At 41.0% G+C, this 24,418-nt stretch overlaps 1 protein-coding gene across 1 annotated transcript in view; it reads right to left on the bottom strand.

The window, feature by feature from the left end:
* LOC145445097 (guanine nucleotide-binding protein subunit alpha-14-like) overlaps nt 1-11,364 on the bottom strand; it is a 39,119-nt gene extending 27,755 nt beyond the window's left edge. Inside the window, exons 1-2 of the mRNA XM_080323228.1 lie at nt 6,673-11,364; nt 4,511-4,656 (exon numbers count right to left, since the gene is read on the bottom strand). Coding sequence (XP_080179354.1) covers nt 4,511-4,656; nt 6,673-6,694 — 168 coding nt within the window. The 5' untranslated portion in view covers nt 6,695-11,364. The remainder of the gene's footprint in view (nt 1-4,510; nt 4,657-6,672) is intronic.
* Nucleotides 11,365-24,418: the final 13,054 nt, after the last annotated feature.

Here is a 24,418-nt window from a genome sequence, read left to right as displayed (position 1 = left end):
AATTGAATGATACCACGAAATATAAGGGTACCATATTAGATTTTTCATCTGCCAGGCAGTGGTAAGAACGTTGGGGGAACATACACCGAGACGAGATGTTGCCGCATTACTTGGATCATTTGTCCCACCAGCCAAAGCCCCACGGTAAAGTGGTCGAGCAAGGCAAAAACAGCCTATGCCATATCATTAAATCAACTTCCAGCTTGCACTTTTCGTTGGATTGGTTACGTCACAATTCAAGCGTGACGCGATAATAGAATACAAGATTCGTCTTGTAAGCAAAAAGCTAATTCGAATACTTTGATGGGATGGATAGCCCCTAGTTATAAAGAAGTTGAACTGATAGGACCTTACATAAGACAATAAAGGATACCGGTACTATAGGAATTGTTGAAGGGCAATAGACTATGTGACCGCATTGGCCAATACATGTGAGTGTTCTACTTATTGAGGAAATGTGTCAGATACAAGTAAAGGCATCGTCGAGTGGCCTAAAAATCAATCCGTTAGTGACCGCAGCATCGCAATAGGTTCAAACCCACACTGACCGTTATACGATGGGAACGCGTCAGCATCTGAGAAATTCTGAACCTTGCAGCGCCTCATTCTACGAAGCAAGTCTAACGTTCCTCAATTCCGTTGTGAGACTTACTCATGTTTCACGAAACGGTATCTATTATTAATTGCGAAGAGATCCGATAAAAATATCCGGCTCATTCATTTATTCCGGGCCGAAATATCCTCCGGATAAGAGAAACTCACCCGCAACGCGTCCTCATGGATACGCAGGTCATAACATTCGATGTGTCGTTGGATTGGAGGGATTATATGGCAGACATCGCACTTCAGATCAACAACGGACGGCAATTCAAGCCAATGTTTCCGTACCATTCACGTTAAAAGTCTCGAAAAGTCAATAATTCTCATACTATGCGAGTCTGAGAAACTTCATATCCACGGCGTGGGTTTGTGGCACTCACACAGTCGCGAAAAGCTTGATACCGCGCTGGTGAAAAAAGACACGTTCACATTGAATACATTGACTGACACTCAATAGTAAGACTCCGAGTTGTATATTTCTTCACCGTCTATATTCTATATGATTTCAAACTCGACGACTTGTCAGAATTTAAAATTGCAGTATCTTTCGACAAGCAATCGCTGACCTTTTTCCGAAAAAAGGCAATTCCAAAATTATACTGAGATTTTAAATAGCTCTGCAAATGTGACTCAATTCCCAGCGTCGGCGTTGAAATCTGACATATTGCGATTGCGAGGCACTGCTGACTTACGCAGTATCAAATTCTCACCATGTCACTACACCTGAGTTTTCTCCTTTCCGAAAATTGTTTATGTACGGAAACGGTATATAAATCTCTACTTCCGTGGCGTTGAATTTGTGCTCAATTGAAAATTATCTGTTTTCTTTGTTTTAAAATGCATTACATAAGTGCAGCGGCGTATTTATTGTTTTGATACTTTTTGGATGAAAATAAGATTGACTTCTTGTTTCATCTACACGTGTCCGCCCACAGCATGCTTAAACAAACTTGATGTAACTGGGTTTCGAATTATACTGTTTTGCTATCACAATTAATCTGAGTAATGACCATAACCAATATGACAAGTCCATAGACGAAGTCGAAATGTAAATCAACGATTCAACACAGTCCGGTCCTGAAACTAGGCTTCGATACGGCCATCAATATAGAAGAGGAATGTATAATACTACGGTCATGTATTTCATGATCCCGAATCGGATTACAATCATAGCGCGCTTCCATAGCCCACTGCACAGTTAATATACATTGACAATAACGAGTTTCCCATCACAGAGCTATCAGCAATTGTCCCAGCCTTGGGCGAAGGCGAAGGTACAACACAACATTTGGTTCAATGACCGATCGTTTATCTCATGTGTTCGCGGCCCGACGGTACGCTGATACACATTGCTGTTTACAGCGTTCCGTTTCGCATTATAGAACTTGTGGTTCGTTAGAGGGTGCATGATGAATGTTAATCTTTCAAGAAAACGAAAATGAATAAAATGATCCGATATCGGATAAAGCGACGTTACAACTCCGAATCAACTGAATCGACCGCAGTTTGGAGGCACGACCGCAAACGAAACGCGCGATTGTATCAAATCATGTGGGGATTCGCGTACTCCAAGAGTTGTCGTTGCTTCAGAGTAAATAATTCAGGTAACGCGATTACATGTAGATGAATAACCACAATTTGAGCGCTTCTGCAGCAAAATGCTTTCTAATGCAATTCTCGTCGTTAAACGCGTCGCTCAATACACCTCAATGTGTCAGTAAGATTTCATCAGTGAAGAGACCCTCTGTCTGCATGATTGCTAATGAACAAGCAGAATTATTTCATGTTAACTTTTCAGTATTGAAATGACCCAATTCGCGCGTGACGTTGAATTGGGTGCAATAACAAGTTGCAAAAACCGCCGATTTTATAGGTGCGATATTACTAAGCGCAGCCATTTGCTTTCTTGGAAAGCTGAATTGGGTAGTGCAACACTTACATGGGAATCAGTAACGTCCGGCTTTGCGATTAGAAGCAGCGTGGAAAACGATATGCTCGGTGACAATTCAGGAAATGACTTCATTCATCTAGGACATGTTACCATAATGCAAAGAACTATCAGCTAGGCAAAGGTCCTTTTCGAGAAATCGGCTATGAAAACTAACATTTCTTTTGCGTCTGCGTCTGCGTTGCGTGATGTTACCACGGGCACAAAGAAACAGGGTTGCGAGAAGAAACGACTACGACGCTGCGAGTCACCAACCCAGGTCACGGGTGACGATACGTGCGTCACTCTTTACGTCGATTTTAGTCGTGTGGGATTTTGCGTGTCATCTGCCCGGAGCATCTTCTCAAAGGCTGCCGATCGGACTTCCCTAATATCAGGCGCACAAATTTCTCTTCAGATACGTTATATGAGATGTAAACTGTTTGTAAACACGCGAACATTGCAAATGTAATCGCTAGTGTCCATGTTATAGCAGGTGGAGAGTTTGTATTAAATAGTGACAAATATTTATAGTGGACATCTTGATCTACGAGGTGTTCATTAGTTTATAAGATTATGATACAGCGAAAAAACTGTCCGAGGTCGAACTGACTTTATGTCTGACAATCAATCACGCAATCCGCAATGCGATGGCAATAAAGTACATTGACGCTGTCATTTAAAAGAGACATCCACCCAAAGTCAGGAATTCCGAAGCAGAATGTTAAACCAGCATAGTTAAATCCTTGATTGTAATATATCATGGAATCGGTTTCACATAGTGAATATGCGATGTGACTAGCGCCGACTCTCGCCTGTGCGTTGCACAACTGCACAAGTGCACATATAATTATTGATGCAGTTACAGTGCAATAACCGATAGCCAGTATGAACTACACCACCAGGCCAAACTCGATATTGTACCACGCAGTGGTAGGCCCTTTCGCAGATTTAAGAAATCCCGTTATGTTGAGAGAATCGACTGCATACAGCGAGAGAACCAGAATTGGATTGCGCCTTATGAAGTAAACTGCGCACTGCGCAGACATTGGTCAAAACAGGATAATATTCCAACTGATTGCTGTCAATCGATCCGGTCAAAGTGCGACAAAGCACAGGAAACAAAGCCGATGTCTCTTACATGGACTAGGAATTGTTTGACTGAAGATTTAGGTACAAGCATCAGTCTGCAATATCTTTGGCGGCATATAGGCAAGCCGCGTTCACTTCGATTACAGCTTTTGCTAAGCAAGAGATGACAGCGAATGACGTGAACCCGAAAATGAAAACACGGTCTGGCGTTCAAACTTCAAACTACCGTACAGGCGTACATGCATGCATAGTAGCATACGAATGCCGAACACGATTTATGCAGTATTTTGTATCCGGCGTTGTCATACCGACAACACTGCGATTGCATATGCCTCAGCGTGCAACATTCGGTACGCAGACAAAATGACTGCTCCCCACAACGAAATGCCAATTTCGAAAGGTTGCGCATCTAGCGAATAGGGTTTCTAATTTTGCTTGGTTTCGTGCCTTTGAGCTAAGCTCAAGATGGATGAGAGAGAACCAAATGATAATAAAATCAATGACATATGCGTATCCTGACAAAATGTATTCAATAACCTGACTTTTATTCGCGTCTGGCGCGATTTGCCTTCAGGTATTCACGATTGTAATGTGTATTTTGATATCGAAATTGTATTGATAAGTCATGCCTCCCGCCATCACGGTTATCAATGTGTGGGTCTTGCGACTACCAGAATAAACATGTGCGACCCGCAGTTTCAAAGCGAAATTTGTATCTGACCCGGTAGTTATAAAGGTTGCGCGCCCGTGACATACGCAATGCAGTTTATGCACACAATATGAAAATAGATAACCATCATGCCACTCGAATACGCGGGTAGTATTACACGGTTTCCTGTTGACAGTATTCCAGCCCACAGCGACAAGAGTAAGTAACGGAAACGGTCCCACCTGTTTCAGAAATGTAGACTTCCCGCTTTCGGATGTCCCCAACACTAGGAGTTTCACCTGCGTACGGGCGATTTTCTTGTCATTCTTGATCTCTTGTTCGATTTGTTGATTGATCTTTTTCGCCAAGCTTTTCTCTGCTGATTTCGCTAAACGATGGGGGTGTTGGGATAGTGTTACATCGAAAGAACCCAAAAATCGGGGTTCAAACGGCTGTTTCACTCGTCAAATAGATCATTTTATAATTGTAGTTGGGTAAATACTTTACTAATTCGATTCCGAACCGAATAATCAGCTTCCATACCTAAATGACGAAATACGCCAAGCAGTTCAATTTTGTATACACTTAACACGATCACAAATGCAATTATGTTACATACTTCAAGAAAAACTTGTGGCAACCAAAAATCGTCATGTGGTGCCTTGCTCTTAAAACCTACAGTTCACCGATTCGTTATTCGCTTTCATGAACGTAAACAATAAATATGCAACAAGATTTTGACGCATACGACGACTTTGGTTTCTCTGGAAAGTACCGAAACAAAACGGTAGCCATCATTCGTGAAACATGATACCACTGCCAGATTCACGAATTTCGTACTGCCTAAGTCGACTGTCGGTGGTCGAATCATTTCGAGTGATAAAGGGTTCGGAGTCGAGTACTTGAATCTTCAACATCAGAATCGGTTTTAACAGTGATAGGCTATAAGTGAAGTCGTGTGTCAAATTAACTCGATGGGCTTTATAAAACTTTACAACACAAACAAATAGTATGGGAGACGAATAAACGATGGTCAGCCGACCAAGCAATATCTATTTCCATAGAAATGTCGATATCAGCAAACTCCGGCTGATATTTATCGGCCTATTCAATGACGCCGCATCCCCTAAAATTGTTCCATGTGAGTTCTTCGGGAACTATATTATACGCCTGTTGGGGTGCAAGTACTAGTTTCTTTCTAAGGAGTAGTTTTATTGTAAATTTCTGCCACTTAAGAAGTTATAGTTGAAAGATGTAATATTTTGATAACGACAACGATATGTTATCAGTGATATCAGTTTCGACTTGAAATTTTGATGTCGGTCGGGCTCAATTGATCCTTGTAATTTTTGTAATGGGGAATTTGAGTAATTTATGATGAAACAATATAACAAGACTTAGTGAAGCGCGTTTTCTATGGGAAATAAGAACGTTGTAAATTCAATACTAATATATCTTGTAGTAAGGCAATATGGACTGAAATTTATAATTGCTGACCATTTAGGCCGCATAACATGTTTGTGTGTTAACTGTTATCTGAGGTTGCTATGCATATGTTAGATTCCTAACTGTTTCCACATACTATTTTCCAAATCTGCTGCATGTAACCGCCGAGCTGAATTCACACTGAATTATGAATGTATCTCGCAAAATGACTGCGCGATACCCGCTGATACGGGGTGAGTTGACTGCGGCTTCTTCGGCGGAACATAGAATCGCAGGAGTTGCCATGCAAACTGTTGTGAGTCTCAAATAATGATGTCTGCTAACTATATCGCGGCGAGTCGTGCGTGTAACGAAAATCATCCCCATAAGCAAAGATTTATTTCACGAGGCTGTGACCTTTCGCCTGCTTCGCCGATAACAACACAGGCGTTTGCGAGATCAAGAGAAGTCGCATGACAGCTACCACAGCACAAGCGAATTCTTCAGTTGCACATCGAAGTTCTTTTGCAGCTCACGCACGAAAGTGTAGTAATAATTACGAATTGCCTGATATGATATTATCATTTCTTCAACTGCTACTTAAGATTAGCCATAGTCATAGCCTTGAATCAGTAGAACATATAAGGTACGGGTATTTCCATTCACTGAATGGTATGCGGGTAGGCTTGTGCGAGGTACAATACACTTCCTAGCCGAAAGTCATGCAATATAAGCTAATCACGCGTGCAAGCCGTACAAGCGACCTCATTTGACGTAAAAGGGAATGAAATCGTCGATCGCCTGCTGACTTTTTAAATATAATGCGAAACTGTGATCATACCCAAACATCAGCATATAGACCAATCACCAGAACTGCATTTCTGAAGACATAGCCAGCCGATTTCCCTGGTCACTGCTACTATTGATGAATTACAACTTCGAGGTAATACACTACTAGTAGGAATGATGTACTACTTACGCAATAAGCATGACAAAGACATCCTCAATATCCAACAGTTAAGTCCAGTTTTGTTGCTACTTAATCCCAATTCGGTCCGATTTTGTGGTATAGATTACTGCAAAAGTTGCAATTTGTTAAGAACTGGTGGTCGATTTCCATCAACCGGTTTTCAGCAATCATACTCTGTATAGATCTGACCCACTTAATCTATCTCTAGACTGCTGCTTCTAATAACTTCATGAAACTTCATAAATCGTAATGCTGAGCCGCGACATTGTTCCTTGTATGGCTGGCTAGCATTATAGCGGTAATCGTGCTGAAGCCTGTTCGCTATCTGTTTGAATCATCGGGCGGAATATAAATGAACGCTCATAACCGCGGTTTCTCTCGAGGAAAAAAGTACGCTCACGGAGATGAGCAAATTGCTCAACGTTAGTAGCATTCTAGGAATAACATCACATGCATAACATGGGCGAAAACGCTTATGCTCTGTACGTATGTGAGGCGTAGATAGCTAGATCACGTTCGGCATGGCTATGTTTGATAAATGTGGCTGTGCGACCTGATGAGCTAATTTACTGAATATCTACCTACTATCAGCAGCCGATAAATAATAAGTTATGATGGCTAGAAGATTTGATTCATCGATTCCACGCATTAGACTCAATAAAACGCAGCACCCAGCTGTCTTTGTTACACCACAACGATCTATATTGTGTTGTATTACGGTTTAATTCAGTGATTCTGAACCTTAACAAAGCCGTGGAACACTAATTTGCAGGCCTTCGCGGAATGAGAATTTTCGTCGAGTCATAAAAATCAAAATCTACCACAAAACACAGCTAACTACACTTCTAATACATTGCTATAGATCGCTGGCGCACAATACGAACTGTGAATCAACAAAGTATTAAAAGAGCGTTACCATTAGAATATAATTTTCACACAAAACGAAAACATTATAAAGAATATTTATTTAAAATCAGGGTAACTTCTTCTGCTCCTTTTCAGATACCAGTCCGTAAAGGCGAGACTTCACCTTGAAAAGTGTCATAGTATTGTTCGGTCGAAAATAAATAGCTTTATACCAATTGCCCAATTGTAAATGAGCTTTTAGTAATGGAGATAGAATTGGCATTTCGACTTCGAACCCCAAACTCCCCTGCGTATACGCCACTGCAGACGACATTAAACTGACTTGTAAGATACAGGGGTGGGCATTTTTCATGGTCAAGCCATATCGTCGCGTGTCAAGTATATTTTGCCTACTCTCACTAATTCTTCCTGTGTTTATGATTTTAGTCTACTTGTACTTTTACTTGGCAGCTTTCAGTTTTTTAGACAAAACTAGGCCTAGAATACTTACTTTTTTACTTACTTGTAAATGGCTACTTCTACTTGAGTTCCGACAGTGACTACAGTGACTACTTTGACCACATCTGCTTATTAGCTATGGTATCAGAACACACTGGACTTGGAAAGGACCAAAACAATTACAGGAAATCGATCCTAGCGCGAATCAATTTTTTTTTTTAATAAATCAGACAATAGCTCTATTGCGGCAGAGAGCAACATTTATAACCTTCGTGATCCATACTTTGAGAACCACTGGCTTTACCGATGCCGCAACTAAAAATGTTAGGCAGCACGCCATCCAGTTGGCAATAATTTAACATTGACATAGGCCTACTTTGGCACGTTGCATACGATAGGTTGCCGACCCCTTCTCTATATTGCGGGGGTTAAACAATGAACATGCATCTTATGTTTATCGTCACACTTATAACAGAAATTAACATTTTAATTCAGGCTACTTGAATCACTATATCAAACTTACGGATTGATGATAATATACCACGTCAAATTGCACATTCCTTATCAAACGAGTCGATTATGTTACATTTAACACGTTACATCAGAAAATCCCGTACTCGATAAATTCTCGCTGTCATCGCACATGTACCTCGGCTCGGCCTGGTCTCCGATGAAATATACCTGGTAAACAAACACCTCGTACGTTTTTCGAGCAATTCACGATGGAGCTGATCGAGCTCGTCTATCTTAGTACATCCTTTCAAACGAGGCGAGTTATAGGAACTGCAGAAGAGTTATGCCAAAATTAGCATGAAGGCATTCGATACCTACTATCGGAGTAGCTGGAACACGCTTAGGTAGTATGACACGCATGCGAACGAAGGCTAACTCAACTCAAGCGTAAATGAGAAATAACATGACATGCCACCATAACGAATAACGTTATTCTTTTTGGTTCCATGGTAAGTGCTCTGGTCGTCTAATGTCGCATAAGACGCTTCACACTGATGTGGGTCCACTTCTAATTTGAAAATGAAGATCAAAAATTAGTGCATGCCCTTTTGTAATTTATGGGGGTTAATTTTATGTTCTGCTCCAGTTACGGCTTCATCTTTCTGCGTCGAGTTAATTTCCAATACGTGATATTTCACGGGGATATATATTACGAAATTTAAATTAGAGGCATGGTGGATTTACTTCTCTAGAGCGTAGTCAATTTGTCACTGTACAATGTATCTGGTTTTTCGAATTCAACAACAAAAGTCAAAACGGAAGACTCTCTATTTCTAATGGTTTCGTAATAAATTAAGCATGACGCATGAGTAAAAACCCTGTAATCAAGTGATAAACAAGGCATGTTTTGATCTCGAGGGAGTCTTATTCCGACCTTTATTTCATAAATCCATTTTAAATTCTAAACTATTAAGGACTACCGAATTCAAAATCTTAACAATCGACTGTTTTTTTCCGATTAAAATTTTTACTTTCACCAGGAAGATATTCTTCATTATGATTCTGTATCTGCCAAGGTGCAGCACGATCCCCCTGTAGGCTTTTTAACACAACCCCTACACAACGCAGTTAAATTACATTAGCAGATCGCGTTCATTTGGGTTCGACCAAAGGTCAGTTTGGAGGTTTGATGTATAATATAACAATAATGTCTTAGTTGAATTATAAACCAATGGTTCTTACACCCGAATCTGAGTTTTATTGGCATCTTGCTACCCGAGCCTCACACATCAAAATACTGTAATTTTAGGGTTAGCATATGCTACGTTATTGCCGGCATGTTTGCAGAAAATCAGGTTCAGACAATCAGTTGTACGCAACGCAGGAAAGGATCGGCCCGTGTTACATGTGTCTGATGGCTACACACCCGCACACGCTCAAACTATAAAGCATCCCAACGGTCTCCAACAACGTTAAGATATACTTTTCTCAATTGTAAATACAGTCTTATTTATTTCTGTAGATTATGGACTGTAAAATCACGGGATGCGGCAGTTACGGCCCCGTTCTTTCCCTCCCTCTACCCATCCTGAGTATTACCAGTGCTCGTTAGAGCTTTCCAGAGAAGCCAATGTCGGACAAATCTGATCATAACATCAAACCAATTAATGTGCTACAAAGATCGGCATATTATCGTGGTCAATCCATATTGTCGTAACCACTTTTCTACGTGTCTCGTTTATAGGCTATGGTAACCAACATGGTAACTTTGGAATTGTACAAACTAACCACAGGAGAACACGCGAAGCGCGAACATTTTTTTGCTGCATGAATATCCACAAATGTAACATACATACTAAAACATCGTTTTAATAAAGGGACGATATGCACTCGCATCAGAACTATTTTGAGTTCTGTTCAGTCGAATTTCGTCCAAAAGCTTATAATTGTTATGAATTAATGAAATCTGCTAATGATGATTTGGCGAGTCTATTCTTAATAGCTTACAATAATCTACCAATTTCCTATTGTGAATGTGTGTATTACTGGGACATTACCGATTTACATACAGAGACAGCGAAGGCTACAAAATTAAACCCGAATACGTGGCAGACATTACCCCAACATTGCATGAAGGTTTGGATAAAATCTTGACGAAGCAGCTGGCGCGTCTCTATCATACACCTATGTAAACACCTATCGCAAATTAGTGTCAGTGCTGTCAATATTATAGATGTACCGAAGCATTCAACGGATGCGGTAGCCTCGGCTTCGAAGAATGCGGAGTTGCTCATTGATTAATTATAATAAACGAGAAAATCAAACATTACATCTGGATCTATTATGGCTCGAATTTAGCCGGGCTACATCAACCCCGCTGGAATGTGACCAAAGGTGTTCCAAACCCGTCGAATAACATGCCCTACACGCATGCGAATATATCACACATAATAAATAGCAGTTAAGTTCCCTAAATCTAGAGATGCTGCGTGCCACCAATATTAACGGATCAGAGTGCCAGCTCAAATGGAATGTGGTATATACTATAACTTTTTATAGTTCCGAAATCAATGCGATTTCCAAGAACACCACCAAATTATGCCTTGACTCTTTACTTACGTATTCAAGGTATTCTCGAAAGAGAGTTATTCGTGAAAGCAATATTACTTTTGGAGTTATGTTATTCCTATTACCAATCGATTTCCATAGGAACAGTACATATGCTATACGCCAGAGGAGACAAACACCACGTAACTTTGTAGCAAATTCCATTTGTCACGATTTCTGAGGAGAGTTTCGATTCAATTTCAATTCCTTTGTTGACATTCGAACCGGCTCAGAAAACGAAGTGAAGTCTATTTCAATGTATACTAACTGTGCCTTGCATCAAATTGTGAATTTATCCGCTCAATGAAAAACCAGAAATTCTCATGATGAAACTGACACTCATTTATTTGCTCCACGATTAATTAGTAAGTTGGTTGTTGGCTGGCCAGCACATGTTTTAGCAGCAATCATCCACAGAGATTGAAGATCTCTTTTGTCTGTTTAGTCGTGGTGTAAGCATATCTGAATAGTGAATACCATACGATATACAGATGCATAAAACCGTGGGTAGGTAGTCAACCCAGTCAAAACATCCTTTATCGCCATCACTCCAACGCAGAATTTAAGGGTACCTGTTTCGATGTATGCAGACGCTGGATTTATGGATAATGCTGTTGTCTATTTTGTTATTATGTAGACTACATTTGACAGAATCGGCGCAAGAATTTGATTTTTCATCCGACCCCACGCCTGATTTTTGCAACTTTCTTTTACATCAGTTAAATATGTGGGAGAAATTGACCACCGAACGTATCTGGTATCTGTAAGCCAGTATACATAAGTGAAACTGCGGTCAAGACCTGCATCTACGCTGCATTAGCCAGCCGTGTCACCAGTTACATACTCTATTGTGATATCAAAGCTGCAATTTTCACGTATACAGTACGCACCAGAAAAGCATAACGCCAATACCCTGTCGTCTTATCTCATCTACACGATCACCACGCAATTTTCGAATGCTCGCCAAATTTACTGAGTGCTTTTTCAAGATTACGTCGTCTGTTTGAGCGTCGCATATCAGAAAAGCCTCAGGGTGAATTCAATTGACAAATACAGCTTCGCCAATTGCGCAGTCAATCAAGTGAGGCGGATTGTTTATGGAATTAAGCATGCCACAATGATGCATAAATTTTCTCCTCGTCATTCTCAAGGTTCACAAATAAGCCTGCATCTGGAATATGCGTATTCCAAACTACTTCTTGCAATCTACCATTGCTCCCGATATATGCTTATAGTAGTTTGTTATCACAGCCTTACGCGCACAAACTGATACCTCGAATGCACCTCATCTTCTGAACGACCTAAGCTGAGTTTCGATTTCCGCACTCACCACATACTAGCAAATAGCGCGTCATATCTAAACGCATACGGTTATATAGGGCTACGATTCGCTATAGCCTATACGTAGCAACCACCGCGATTGAATAACGCCGCGAACGAATGAGACTGACCGTACACTTCAACCCGCGTAAGCGATATGGCTCAATGCCTAAACAGCGATAGGTTTCTGATGTCAAGTTGTTGTGAAAACGAAATACTGCTTTATTGTCCGAAGTATGTGTAAAGATTTAATAGGTTCATGGACAATTGGACATATCTAGACTAGGATTACCATATTTTAGAATTCGGAAAGAAGGACACTGTCTACAAACCATAAAAATCGGATTACTGGACAAGAAAACTGCTGATTCTGAAATTTGTACTAGAAATCTTGTTGCGTTGACTAAAAAAAGGTCTTTTTTCCGAAACGACTCCCGAACAGTCTTGTACGAACTACTGGATTTTCAAAAAGCGCAACTAGAAGTAGAACTAGAACTACTCAATTTTTGAAACTCGCATTTAGGAACAAAACTAGAACCACCCAAATTGTCAAAATTCGCAACTAGAACTACAACTACAACTACTTAATTATTTAAATTTTAGACTACTAGAATTATGTAGTTGCGAAAGTCTGGTCATACCAAAAATCATTTATCAGGCATTGTTGAATGGAGAGTGATGCTTTTCCACGCGACTTCACCTTCAGATGCGGTGGCGTTTGAGTAAAGAAATTGCTAATTGATGAAAAACACGACAAACTGAAAATTAGTGTACTTTATTAAGATAACCTCGTTAAAATGACGTTGATATAGATCGCATATAAAATACTTCCATCACAGAAATACATGACCACGAAGAGGATATAAACTGGTAAGGAGGTCAAATATAGGAAAATATGTTTCCCCAAGAGATTCTCCATATCTAGAAGTATCCTTTGTCGCGTCAAGAAACTACGAGTCACGTATGGGCGTATTCTTTACAATGCATTAGACAAATCTCCAACACTGGTCAACACATATTTTCAGGCAGACAAAGTAAGAGTGGTTTTAGGGGTTCTGAGTGGCACTGCTTCCGAATATGACCTTAGTTTTTTTTTCAAATTGGCTCAATTCTTAGCGATAATCCATGGGACTATTTTGACTAAAATCTCATATTTTCGCTGTATGGGCTGAATAAAAAAATCGGCACAGTCGTATTATAAAGTTCAGAAATTCAATACAGGCTATCGGCTATTTTGACACGCTGAAGACTGTTTTAAATCAAAATACATCAACAGAATTATATTACGGGGTATTAGATTTATCATAATTGGAGACTTTCTCGGATATCATGTACATAAATAAACTAAATAGACTAAAATGTACCTAAATACACAAATAACGTTGCGTTAATTGAATCAGTTTTATGTCAGCCACTTCATTTAAATTCACAATAATCTGTGTGAATATAATATTAATAACTTATCCTAAAGCAAATTTGTTGCGTGTAGGCCCTAAGCAATTCAGTGCAGTTTTTCGAAAGGTTCCAGTAATAGTCTGCCATAATATGTTCGTCGCACCTGCACTGATATCGTTGTTTTGTTGTTTTCATGTGTTGGTGGAACCTTTCTCCTTTCTATTCCCTCTAGTCAACAATATTATCAGAAAATATATAAAGGTGACTGAACAGGCAGTGAGATTTAATGCTCATGTTTGCTCCAAGGTTTCCACATGCAGATGCCAATTCTCGGACCAACTGTTTGTAGTTGGATGCTTTGTGATAGGGTTACCATACGTCCTCCGTTAGGAGTATTTGTCCTCATTTTTCAGGTTTTCTAAAATGTCCTCCGAGGACGCCGAAGTGTCCACCTTTCCCGATTCCAAAATATGGTAACCCATTTGTGATCTTCCAAAATTTTTTACTTACTACATCCTAGAGGGGATTCCATGCAGTGAGCATCTTTATGAAATTGTAATCCTTAGTCCGTATTCGAATCGGAGATTCATCAAAGATTCCAGATTCAAGCTTCTCGGTTGACATAGACACGGGGTATACACACTTTGTTAGCTTTACGGAAAATTATCCATTTACAAGTGAAAAGAGATGAGATGCGTATGAGTATTTTAGTTAAGCTTTACAGAGACAAACTTGATAGCTTCATACTCCTCTTTCATCTTGATAGAATGACCGATTGGTACAGGAGAAAATATATTTCCATAGTGCAAAAGTACAATTTTTAGGCTTGAAAAACTGCTTTTTAACAAACAAAGTTCTCGCATCAGGCCATGTTAATATTGATGGAATAACTGAGAACGACACAGTGTTCATCATAGTCAATTATGTAAATTGTTTGAAGCTGTCCCAGAATTATTATATTATTCTCCACAATAGTGCAACTACAACCCCAATCACACAGTGGATACAGAGATTAGATCATTGTGTTTCGCGACGCGAGTGGAGCATAATATACGCCAGAGGTTTAGCATATGATATACCAGGGCCGTAACTGATCACCCAAACCGCCAATTGGGGAACCTTGAAGGGGCCCAAGATTATTTCGTTGGTCGTTTGCTGAAAGATATTTATTTAACTTGAAACTTTTCGTCGCGCTTCGCGCGATTTCATGTCCCGAGTGGTCCAGTTTTAAATATCATCAGTAAACTAAGAGAAAATGTGCATATTCTAGAGCAGGGGTTCTCAACCTGGGGGCGCGCCCCCCCTGGGGGTGCAGGAGGCTCTCAGGGGGGGCGCGATAAATTTTTGTCAATTTTGTCAATGTCTGTAGAAATTGTGACTAAACATGTGTTTCACAACCATTCTGAAGATACGATTATTGAAGATTAAACTTAATTCATATTCTAGAAAGCTTGCCAAACTCAAACTCCAGCAGTCGCGCTCAACGGAGTATAGGCTGACTTCAACTTCATTTGAGCAAATTTTTGATATTCTTTGAAGATTTAGTGAAATTCCTACGTGCAAGTCATTCATTACTTTGTAGCTTTGGCAGTAGCCTAAATCTCTGTGCGCTAGGTAGCTTTTGTTGATAGCTGGCGAACTGCACTGCCTAAGACAGACTTAGATGCAATATAGGTTGCCCGGTTTCGCCCTCAATTTGGCTATAAATCAAAACAATTTAATTCATTTCCAAACCTGATCAAATTTAGCATGGCTGGACAGAACGACGCCGTCTTCTTTGTAGTCACTACCAGCATCAGGATTATTCTCAGTGCAACCTACGTTGAAATTAATTGATGTCCTTTTCAAGGTTTTTTTGTTATTTTAAAACAAGTTTGGGGAGGTTTGTCAGCAATGTAAAATACTAAATAACTGGAATGCGGATTCAAAACTGGCGTAAGATATACTATTAGATCAGGGATGGGCAGCCCGTACGGCCGCATACGGTCGTAGAAGGGAATTTGTGCGACCGTCGACGCCTAATTCAATTGGTATGTGTTGGCAGCCGTAGACATGCAAATTGTAATTACGAATTCACTCTCGAATTTTCGAGAGATTTTATTTAATCTTGAAATTTTCTTCGCGCTCCGCGCAATTCAACAAGACTTCATTTCTCGATTTTAATGCAGTAGCGCCCTTTTTAATTGGAGCAGGAATGGGAATCCTCAAGAAATAACAATTCATTCGCGGCTCTGAAGAATTTTCGCGCTTGGCACAACAATATTCACTCCCAGCAACTATTCATAACATTGCCACTCGCGATTTCGGTGCGTACAATAGGCCGTTGTGAAAAGTAGAATAGTCCGGAGTTCACTGGGAATGGATATGGATAGTTTACCATAGGTATTTTGCGTCCAGATCGTTCATTGCGGCTATGCCCTGGAATGCGGCCTTAGGCTACATAAGTAATCGGAATGCGACCATGATTAGCAGGAAGGTTGCCCACCTCGATATTAGATGATGTGCTCTTTTTGACATGACGATAAATGTAAGGGGGGTCAGGGGGGCGATTATTTTGACCATCTCCAAGGGGGGCGCGTGTCAAAAACGGTTGAGAACCGCTGTTTTAGAGTAATAGGCATATCGCCGTCGTCGGTTACCACGAATTGAACAGGATTACGACTCTGAGGTAAGAGGCGGACCACAGAACCTTTTTTAAACCGGAAAATGGGTCACGGCCAAAGAAAGGCTGAGAACCCCTGGACTAGACCTAGGATTTGTATTCCTTTCTTGAGAAAATGAATCGTCCTCCCAGGACGCTCAAAAATACCCATTTTTCACATTTCAAGTTAGTTGATTTAATCATGCGATACTCTGCTTTACTACGACACCTAATGATTTTAATATAGGGACTATCACCTTCACAAAAAGTGCAATAGAATATAAATAAAAACAACCTTCATTTATTGCAGGGGCGGGCAACTTCTCCAGTCTGCGGGCCGGATATAGGAAAATTTCAAGAATAATTAAAATCTTTCAAGAAATCGGGAGTCAATTCGTAAATTCAAATTCCACGTCGACGGCCGCCAACACCTACTAATTGAATTACGTGTCTACGGCCGCACAAATTTGCTTTTGCGGCTGAAGGTTGGCCACCCCTGTCATACAGGTACCACCATGTCTGCTTCTCTCTGATCAATCAACACACGGTGCAATCCTTCATTAAGATTTCAAGACAATTAAATAGTTAATAGTATATTCATATTGAAATGAACCCGAATATTTTCGGCTGACACTCGTCAGGGGTAATCGTCAGCAACTAGTAGAGAATTGGAAAGAACATTGTATATCAACAATCGTATCACAAAATATGACGTTACCAGCATGAAATTTCGAATGAGAGAGCGTTCAATGTACTATTTTTAGGTGATACACGAACTCCTTTTGTTGACAGAGTTTTGGTTGATGTATTTTGATAAAAGTTGATTCCAAGGCACACAAATGGAATTGTGAACGGTCTCGACCGTTGTGTGACGTCACCTCGAGGCCGTTCACAATTCCATTTGTGTGCCTTGGAATCAACTTTTATCAAAATACATCAACCAAAACTCTGTCAACAAAAGGAGTTCGTGTATCACCTAAAAATAGTACATTGAACGCTCTCTCATTCGAAATTTCATGCTGGTGACGTCATATTTTGTGATACGATTGTTGATATACAATGTTCTTTCCAATTCTCTACTAGTTGCTGACGATTACCCCTGACGAGTGTCAGCCGAAAATATTCGGGTTCATTTCAATATGAATATACTATTTAATTGTATATTGAAGTTCTGTACCTCCAAGAAGCTCTTCAGATTTCAAGACGTTCAATAAGCCCGGTACCCCAAAATCACCCAAGATATCAATGCATTAGGGTTAGTTAGGTGACGAGACAGCGTGGTTGTTAAACTGTGTGGCCTGTCTATCTCGATATTGAATTCATGCGGGTCGCGGCTTCGAAATTTGAAGTTGGCCCGCGACCCGTTTTCAGTTGGCGACACCTGGCATAAGCGGTGTCTTACAAAAGCTTAGAAGTGTACGCCGTGCTACAAATCGACGGTTACGGAATCAAAAATAAGAAATATCGTCCTGGTGTAAATAAGACCATTGTCGTCGACAAACACCATGATTCCCACAAATGACATTAGGGTTCAGTACATCGTAATTGCCGATAATGCAAGTCTTCTCACTTCGACGAACTCACGCGTAAGCTCCACCCTCGCTCGCTGCGCATACATGTATATATAATAACATACAGTCACTAAAATTTGATGTATGTGAGCAAGTAGTGGGGAATCTCGGAAGACTGGGGCCGACGGGCCCCATTATCATGTAAGACGAAAAACTTTCCGCGTGCCGGACAAAACCCCTTCGCGGGCCGGATCCGGCCCGTGGGCCGTATGTTGCCCGCCCCTGATTTATTGGAATAAGCCTAATTGTAAGCCTAATCGCAATTATGGGAGAACGGTATATTCCTAGAGATCGTTAAGGCCGTTTAAATGTTTCATTCAATGATATATAGTGGTTCTTGGCGGTCGTTTGCCTTCATTCTGGGGTTCGCGAATATGTTGAACGTAATCAGCTTCCAAACGAGCCCGTGAGTAAGTCCGGGCAAAGGGTGCTGTATTCTTTTATTAACCAGCTCTTTAATTTTGACCCGGGCCACGGAACATTTTTTAATTGGAGTTGGAGTCGCTACCATGAAAGGTTGGAAACCACTAGATGTGGAGTGTTTATAACGCTCCGTGGTGCGCTCCAGCATAAGGCTTATAAACAATCTTGTCGGTGGGACGTGAACATGACTTAACGATGTACGATGACGCTCCCTGTATTTTCGAACTCATCAACCTCCAGCAGCACTTCCGCTAACTCTGATCATGTGGGCAGAGAGTAGTAACTATATAGTAGAACAACCAATATTATTGACAGATTTCATTCAAAAAAATTAACGACCAGATGCATATAGAAACCAGATTCATATAGCACAGGGGCGGGCAACATACGGCCCGCGGGCCGGATCCGGCCCGCGGACTGTTTTCCGTCTTACATGATGATGTGGCCCGCGGCCCAGTTATGCGAGATTCCCCACTACTTGCTTATTAGGTCCAATTTTAGTGACTGTATGTTATTATATACGTGGATGAGCACTGATTGAGCAGCGTGCGAGAGTGGACCTTACGCGTAAGTTCGTCGAAGCGAGAATACTTGCATTATCGGCATTTACGATGTATACTCAACCCTAATGTCGTTTGTGGTAATCATGTTGTTTATCGACTACAGTCGTCATTTACACCAGGCTGGTATTTCTTATTTTTGATTCTGTAACTGCCAACATGTAGCACGGCACACTTCTGGGCTGTTGTAAGACACCGCTTATGCCAGTGGTTGCCAACTCAAAACGGGTCGCGGGCCACTATTTAAATTTCGTAGAAGACGCAGGCCGCATGAATTCAATATCGAGATTAATTGGGCCACAGTTGAACAACGACGCTATCTCGACACCTACTCAACCCTAATGAATTGATATCTTTGTAAATTTGGGGTACTGGACTCATCGAACGGCTTGAAATCTTAAATAAGGATTGCACCGTGTGTAGATTGATCAGAGAGATCTTGACATGGTGACGCCTGTATGACAACCCTATTCTCAAATCCACATTGTCTTCGTCATTATCGGCGAGAAATGGCTGTGAAGTGACATTGCTGCCGTCACTAAATACGAATTATTCTTTGTATATGTTAATAAATGGGCGAATAATGTATCGATTCAGCAATCCGGCCCGCCAAGTACTTAATTTTCCTATATCCGGCCCACCGACTGGAGAAGTTGCCCGCCCCTGATATAGCAAGACCCTCCCCCCCCCACCCCCCGAAGTTGCATGGAATACCCTATGGTGGGCTCAAAACCATTGTTTATTTGGGTTTAGGAAGGGGCAGGAAATGTGGTTTCCGTCCCGGTTACACAGCCACATACTCCTGAACCGGATCGTGACCACCTCTAGTCTATGAGCAAAGCTTTGCTAGTGTGACGTCATAACACATTTTGAAATCCTCTATTGGGCGCTAAAGAGTGTCCGAAATTTGTGTCACAGAAATATGGTAACCCTAATTTAAGCTTCTCGTTTGATAGGGTTACTAGGTATATTCACTTGTTGACCTAGCGGAAATTTATCCATTTAGCAGTCAAAAGAAAGGAGACTCATATGAGTATTGTAGTCAAGTCTTCCAAGGACAAATTTTATAGTTTTATACTCCTTGGTAGAATGACCAATTGATACAGGAGAATATGTATTTCCGTTGTGAAAAAGTTCAATTTTTAGGCTTGACAACCTACTTTTTTGGCAAACAAATATTTAGCATCATGTCATGTTAATATTGATAGAATGACTGAGAATGATATGAGGGTTCTTCACAGTCAAGTAGTTATTTATGCGCAGTATAAAATTAGAAAAAACTCCGATTTTCTTCCTACCAAGTGAAATATTTAAGGGTAAATACAGTAATTTTGGGCTTTTGTAGGGGTATAAATATCTTCTGACAAAGAGTCAATCTGGCAACACTAATATGATATTCGTAATCAGCAACCTCAAAAACCTCAGAAACGGCTCTCAGATGTTCTGCATAAAAAAAAATCATTTTGTTGACCAGTGTAATATATGTTCAGTATTAAATCCGTTTCTCAATTTGAGTGCCCTATACATTGCGATCATAGCCAAAGGTGTCGTCGGAAGCTTTACGCGCTAATAATATTCGCCACCGCCTATCTCAGTGGAAATGGTTCATCAACACTCGTCAGGCGATAAGCAGGAAATCTTTTTGTTGAATTTACAACAGTAACAATATCAAATCGAATTTAAAGAGAGGACTACGTATTTCAAGAAATTCAGCGTCAGAATTCGCTTTGAAAAAATAGTCTCCCCTTTTCTACGTAGGCCCATAGTACGTTATTTTCAAGAAGTCATTTTGTTGCTGTTTAGCCTACATTTGCACTGAAACTTGTGGGGGTCCGCGGGGTCCGCGAATACAAAAAGGTTGAGAACCACTACCATACGTCCTCTTTTTTCTTTAAATTGAAAGTGACCTCGTAGGACGTCTACATTTTTTTTCGTCGTCTTTTTCTAGAAAAAATAATCGAATTCGATAAAAAAAAACTCGACCCCGAAACAGCGAACATCAGAGTTTCGTAAAACACGGGAGTCAACTTAAAGTAATGACCTTTTTTTCGTCAGCACACTACTATTGGTTTAAGAGTTTTATTTTCTGGTGCATGAGCTTTCAGAATTTTTGAAAAGGTACGGATAGAGAGATGCAGAAATTTTCTCACCACACGCTATACTGATGACAAGAACACACTCTCTCACTACTAATAAACGATCGCCAGAAACGTGATATAAGGAGTAGTCAAATAACATGTTTACCTCTACATGCATTCGACTCTAGGGTGTCCACTGTCCAGTCAATACCGATAAAACCATTAACGAGGATGGAGATTACCGAGGATGCAATGTATGCAATGTATGCAGTGCAGTCATGTTATGCGCATAGCTTACGTGCACTCGTGCGTATGTGTTAAGTGCATCACGGCTTTGCCACATTCGGTGTCGATTCTCAGATATAAATTTCTTGACAACGCCCTCTCAGTAAGTTACATTATTGGCATTGGCCTTTCTCGGTATTGGTATATGACTTTAAAATTTGTTTGACCAAAGCTGCTGAGCTACTTACAAGAAATATTTTTGATTTTGTCATGTGGGAAGCACCGTTTGGTTATATTTTCATCAATTTTACAAGTGATGTTGTAACTTTCAAAACCAGACGATTTATTTGACTTTCACAGTATCATGGCATAATTCCAACTCTTTCTGACTGCAACAGTTATTTGGTATTGGTCACGAAGATGCATTTCGCTATTTGCAGATAATCTATAATATTATCAATATCGTTACTTATATATAAGTGATTGTTGGTACAGACAAATCCTATTTCACTTAATGTTAGCAGGGCCGTAACAGCACTTCGTCAGCCCCCCCCCCAAAAAAAAACGTTGGTCTTGGCCCCCCATAGTGTGATAAACCTAACTTCTGGGGGGCTCAGCCCCCCAGACCCCCCTCAGCCTCTACGTTGTTTATCGCTGCTTATCATCTATATTGGGTGTCCGTTTAGTGAGTCAGTTTCTATCGCCTAAACGCGCGAAGCGCGAAAAATTTCTATAGCCTAATTCATGACTGAATCGGGCAATATGATTAGGGATTGCATATATATTGCCATCAATTTTTATCCTTTCTCTGCTCACGTAATCAGATTTACCGGTAGAGCAGAGTCAGGTGTGTTTGAAAGGGTAGGACCCCTCAATAATAAATAAACATCTCCGGATGTATTGTATACCCGTTGGCAGGAACGAAACAGCATTTCGTCAGGCCCCAAAAAACTGGATTCTTTGGCTCCCATAGGGTGACAGACCGACCCTCCAGGCCGCCACCTCGTTGCTCACTTTGCCACGAAAGTATAGATGTATTGCGCAGTAAGCCAGCGCGAAGCGCGAAAATTTTCGATAATTCAAGATAAAATCGGTCAATAAGATCGGGAATTGCATATATATTGCTATCAATTTCTTGTCCTCTACACTCAGTTGCTCACGTAATCAGATTTACCGGTAGAGCTGAGTCAGGTGTTGTCTTGGAAAATGTAGAGCCCGTAAATAATAATTAAACATCTTCGGGCAGGTGGACCCGTTGGTATGACTTCGTTACATGATGTTATTTCGTGACCTCCTGTCTGCTATATCAAAAATATACAATCGCCGAATCGTACTAAACTAAAAGATCTCACGATTTCAAATTGGTATTTCTTCACTGGCACATAATTTTTCCCTGCGGGGTGGTATTTGTCTTGTGAGGTTCAGATTGTCCAGACAGGAACATTTAGGTGCCAGTCATTTAGGCGCCTATGGACTATTAAACCCACATGTAGTTTGTATATATAACGAAGTTTTCGGTCAGCATAAGGGCAGTCCTTTTCGGCCAAGGTTTTCTCGCTGCCGATCGTTCTGGCACACTTCTTGCAGTCGCATGTAACATGGCCTAAAACTTTACACGTCTTGGTGCGTCGTGGCGAGGTAATGGCCGACGCTGATATGCCCATTTCTATAAATCTTGCGTATTTTTTCTTGTGGGGAGAGTACCCAATATTCAAGATACTTGGCAACTTGAAATCGCGCGCAGCGCGAAAAATTTTTGATAAAGTTGCTTAAATTTTCAAAAAATACTCTTCAATTTATGCTAATTCACGAAATAATTTTGGGCCCCCTTCGAGCTCGCCCCCCCCAATTGGGGGGTTTGGGGTGCGGCAGTTACGGCCCTGAATGTTAGTAACTTTAGAAGACCTTTGAAAGCACTTGTTTTCAAGGAATTTGGAGTCAGGAGCATTTATACGGTCCACCGAGCGAGATAGGGTAATGTTATGCGTCCGGCCTCTCGATCGGTAGGCCGTGGGTTCGATCCCCGGCCGGGTCATACGACATACTCGAAAATTGGTATCCGCCGCTATCCGGCTAGGCGCTCAGCAATCACGGATTGCATGGAGGAGAACAGAACGTGGGCGCAGACTATCATCATCATCATCATCATTGGTTTATTAGCAATTTTATCAGTTCAATACACCACAAAAATGCGATACAATGAAAAGACAGGAAGATGTCGAAGCGACAAGGAGTAGTCTATGGAATCTGACACCCACCTTGGCCTAGGCGATGTAAAGAGGAGGCATGCACACTGAATGAAAGTAAAGAAGATAGTATAGAAAAAGAATGCGACAAGAAATAGGGCGGCATGTCATGGGAAGCGAGATCGAATGGTCAGTCGTGGTCCGGTATATCTTGAGGATGGACTGTATTTATTTAATAGTAATTGCTTGTATAACCTAACGGCCGTATCGAGACCCCGTCGTCAAAGCATCTAGATCAGTGGTTCTCAACCTTTTTTCAGACACGCCCCCCTTTTTGATAAATGAAAAATTTCGCGCCCCCCCCCCCCTTATCGTCATATCACAAAATCCAACTGGGATGCTAGCAACCCCAACAGATTGTTTGGTGGTATGGTCGGTTATGAATGTCGATGAGAGAATAAAAAAAATGAAATTGGGTATATATAGAGAGAAACACGCGTGTATTGGAGATAAATCGCGTGGTGCGCAAAATTTTTTTCAGATGACTGCTTCTTCGCGCCCCCCTTCAGATGTTTCACGCCTCCCAGGTTGAGAACCCCTATAGGTGCAGGCGAAAAAGAATATCATATCTCTCCCTCTCTACGTCCCCGACTCTTGCCAGAAACTTATTCACGACTCCTACTCCGAGGAGCGCTAACCAATTTTTGAGACTCGCGGACCCCAACTTAACAGCCGTCCTGTACGTACACAAGTATTCAACTAGCCTCAGCTACTTTTTTCTGCGATGTCGCTGCCGGCGGAACCAACCACATGGCAAACGTAAATGGTGTGACGCCAAGAATTAGTACCGTATCGATTACCTCGCACCTTCTAAGTTAGGGTTGCCATACGTCCGGAATTTCCCGGACATGTCCGGAATTTCACTGTTCAAACTAGCGTCCGGGAGGAATTTCTAAAATAAGCCAAATGTCCGGAATTTTGAAGACTTGCG

Source organism: Botryllus schlosseri, chromosome 8 (genome assembly GCF_051294905.1).
Source record: "Botryllus schlosseri isolate E-star chromosome 8, Bs_hap1, whole genome shotgun sequence".
NCBI classification, from domain to species: domain Eukaryota; kingdom Metazoa; phylum Chordata; class Ascidiacea; order Stolidobranchia; family Styelidae; genus Botryllus; species Botryllus schlosseri.
Note: the sequence above shows the minus strand (reverse complement) of the source record. Positions and strands in the feature narration are given on the sequence as shown.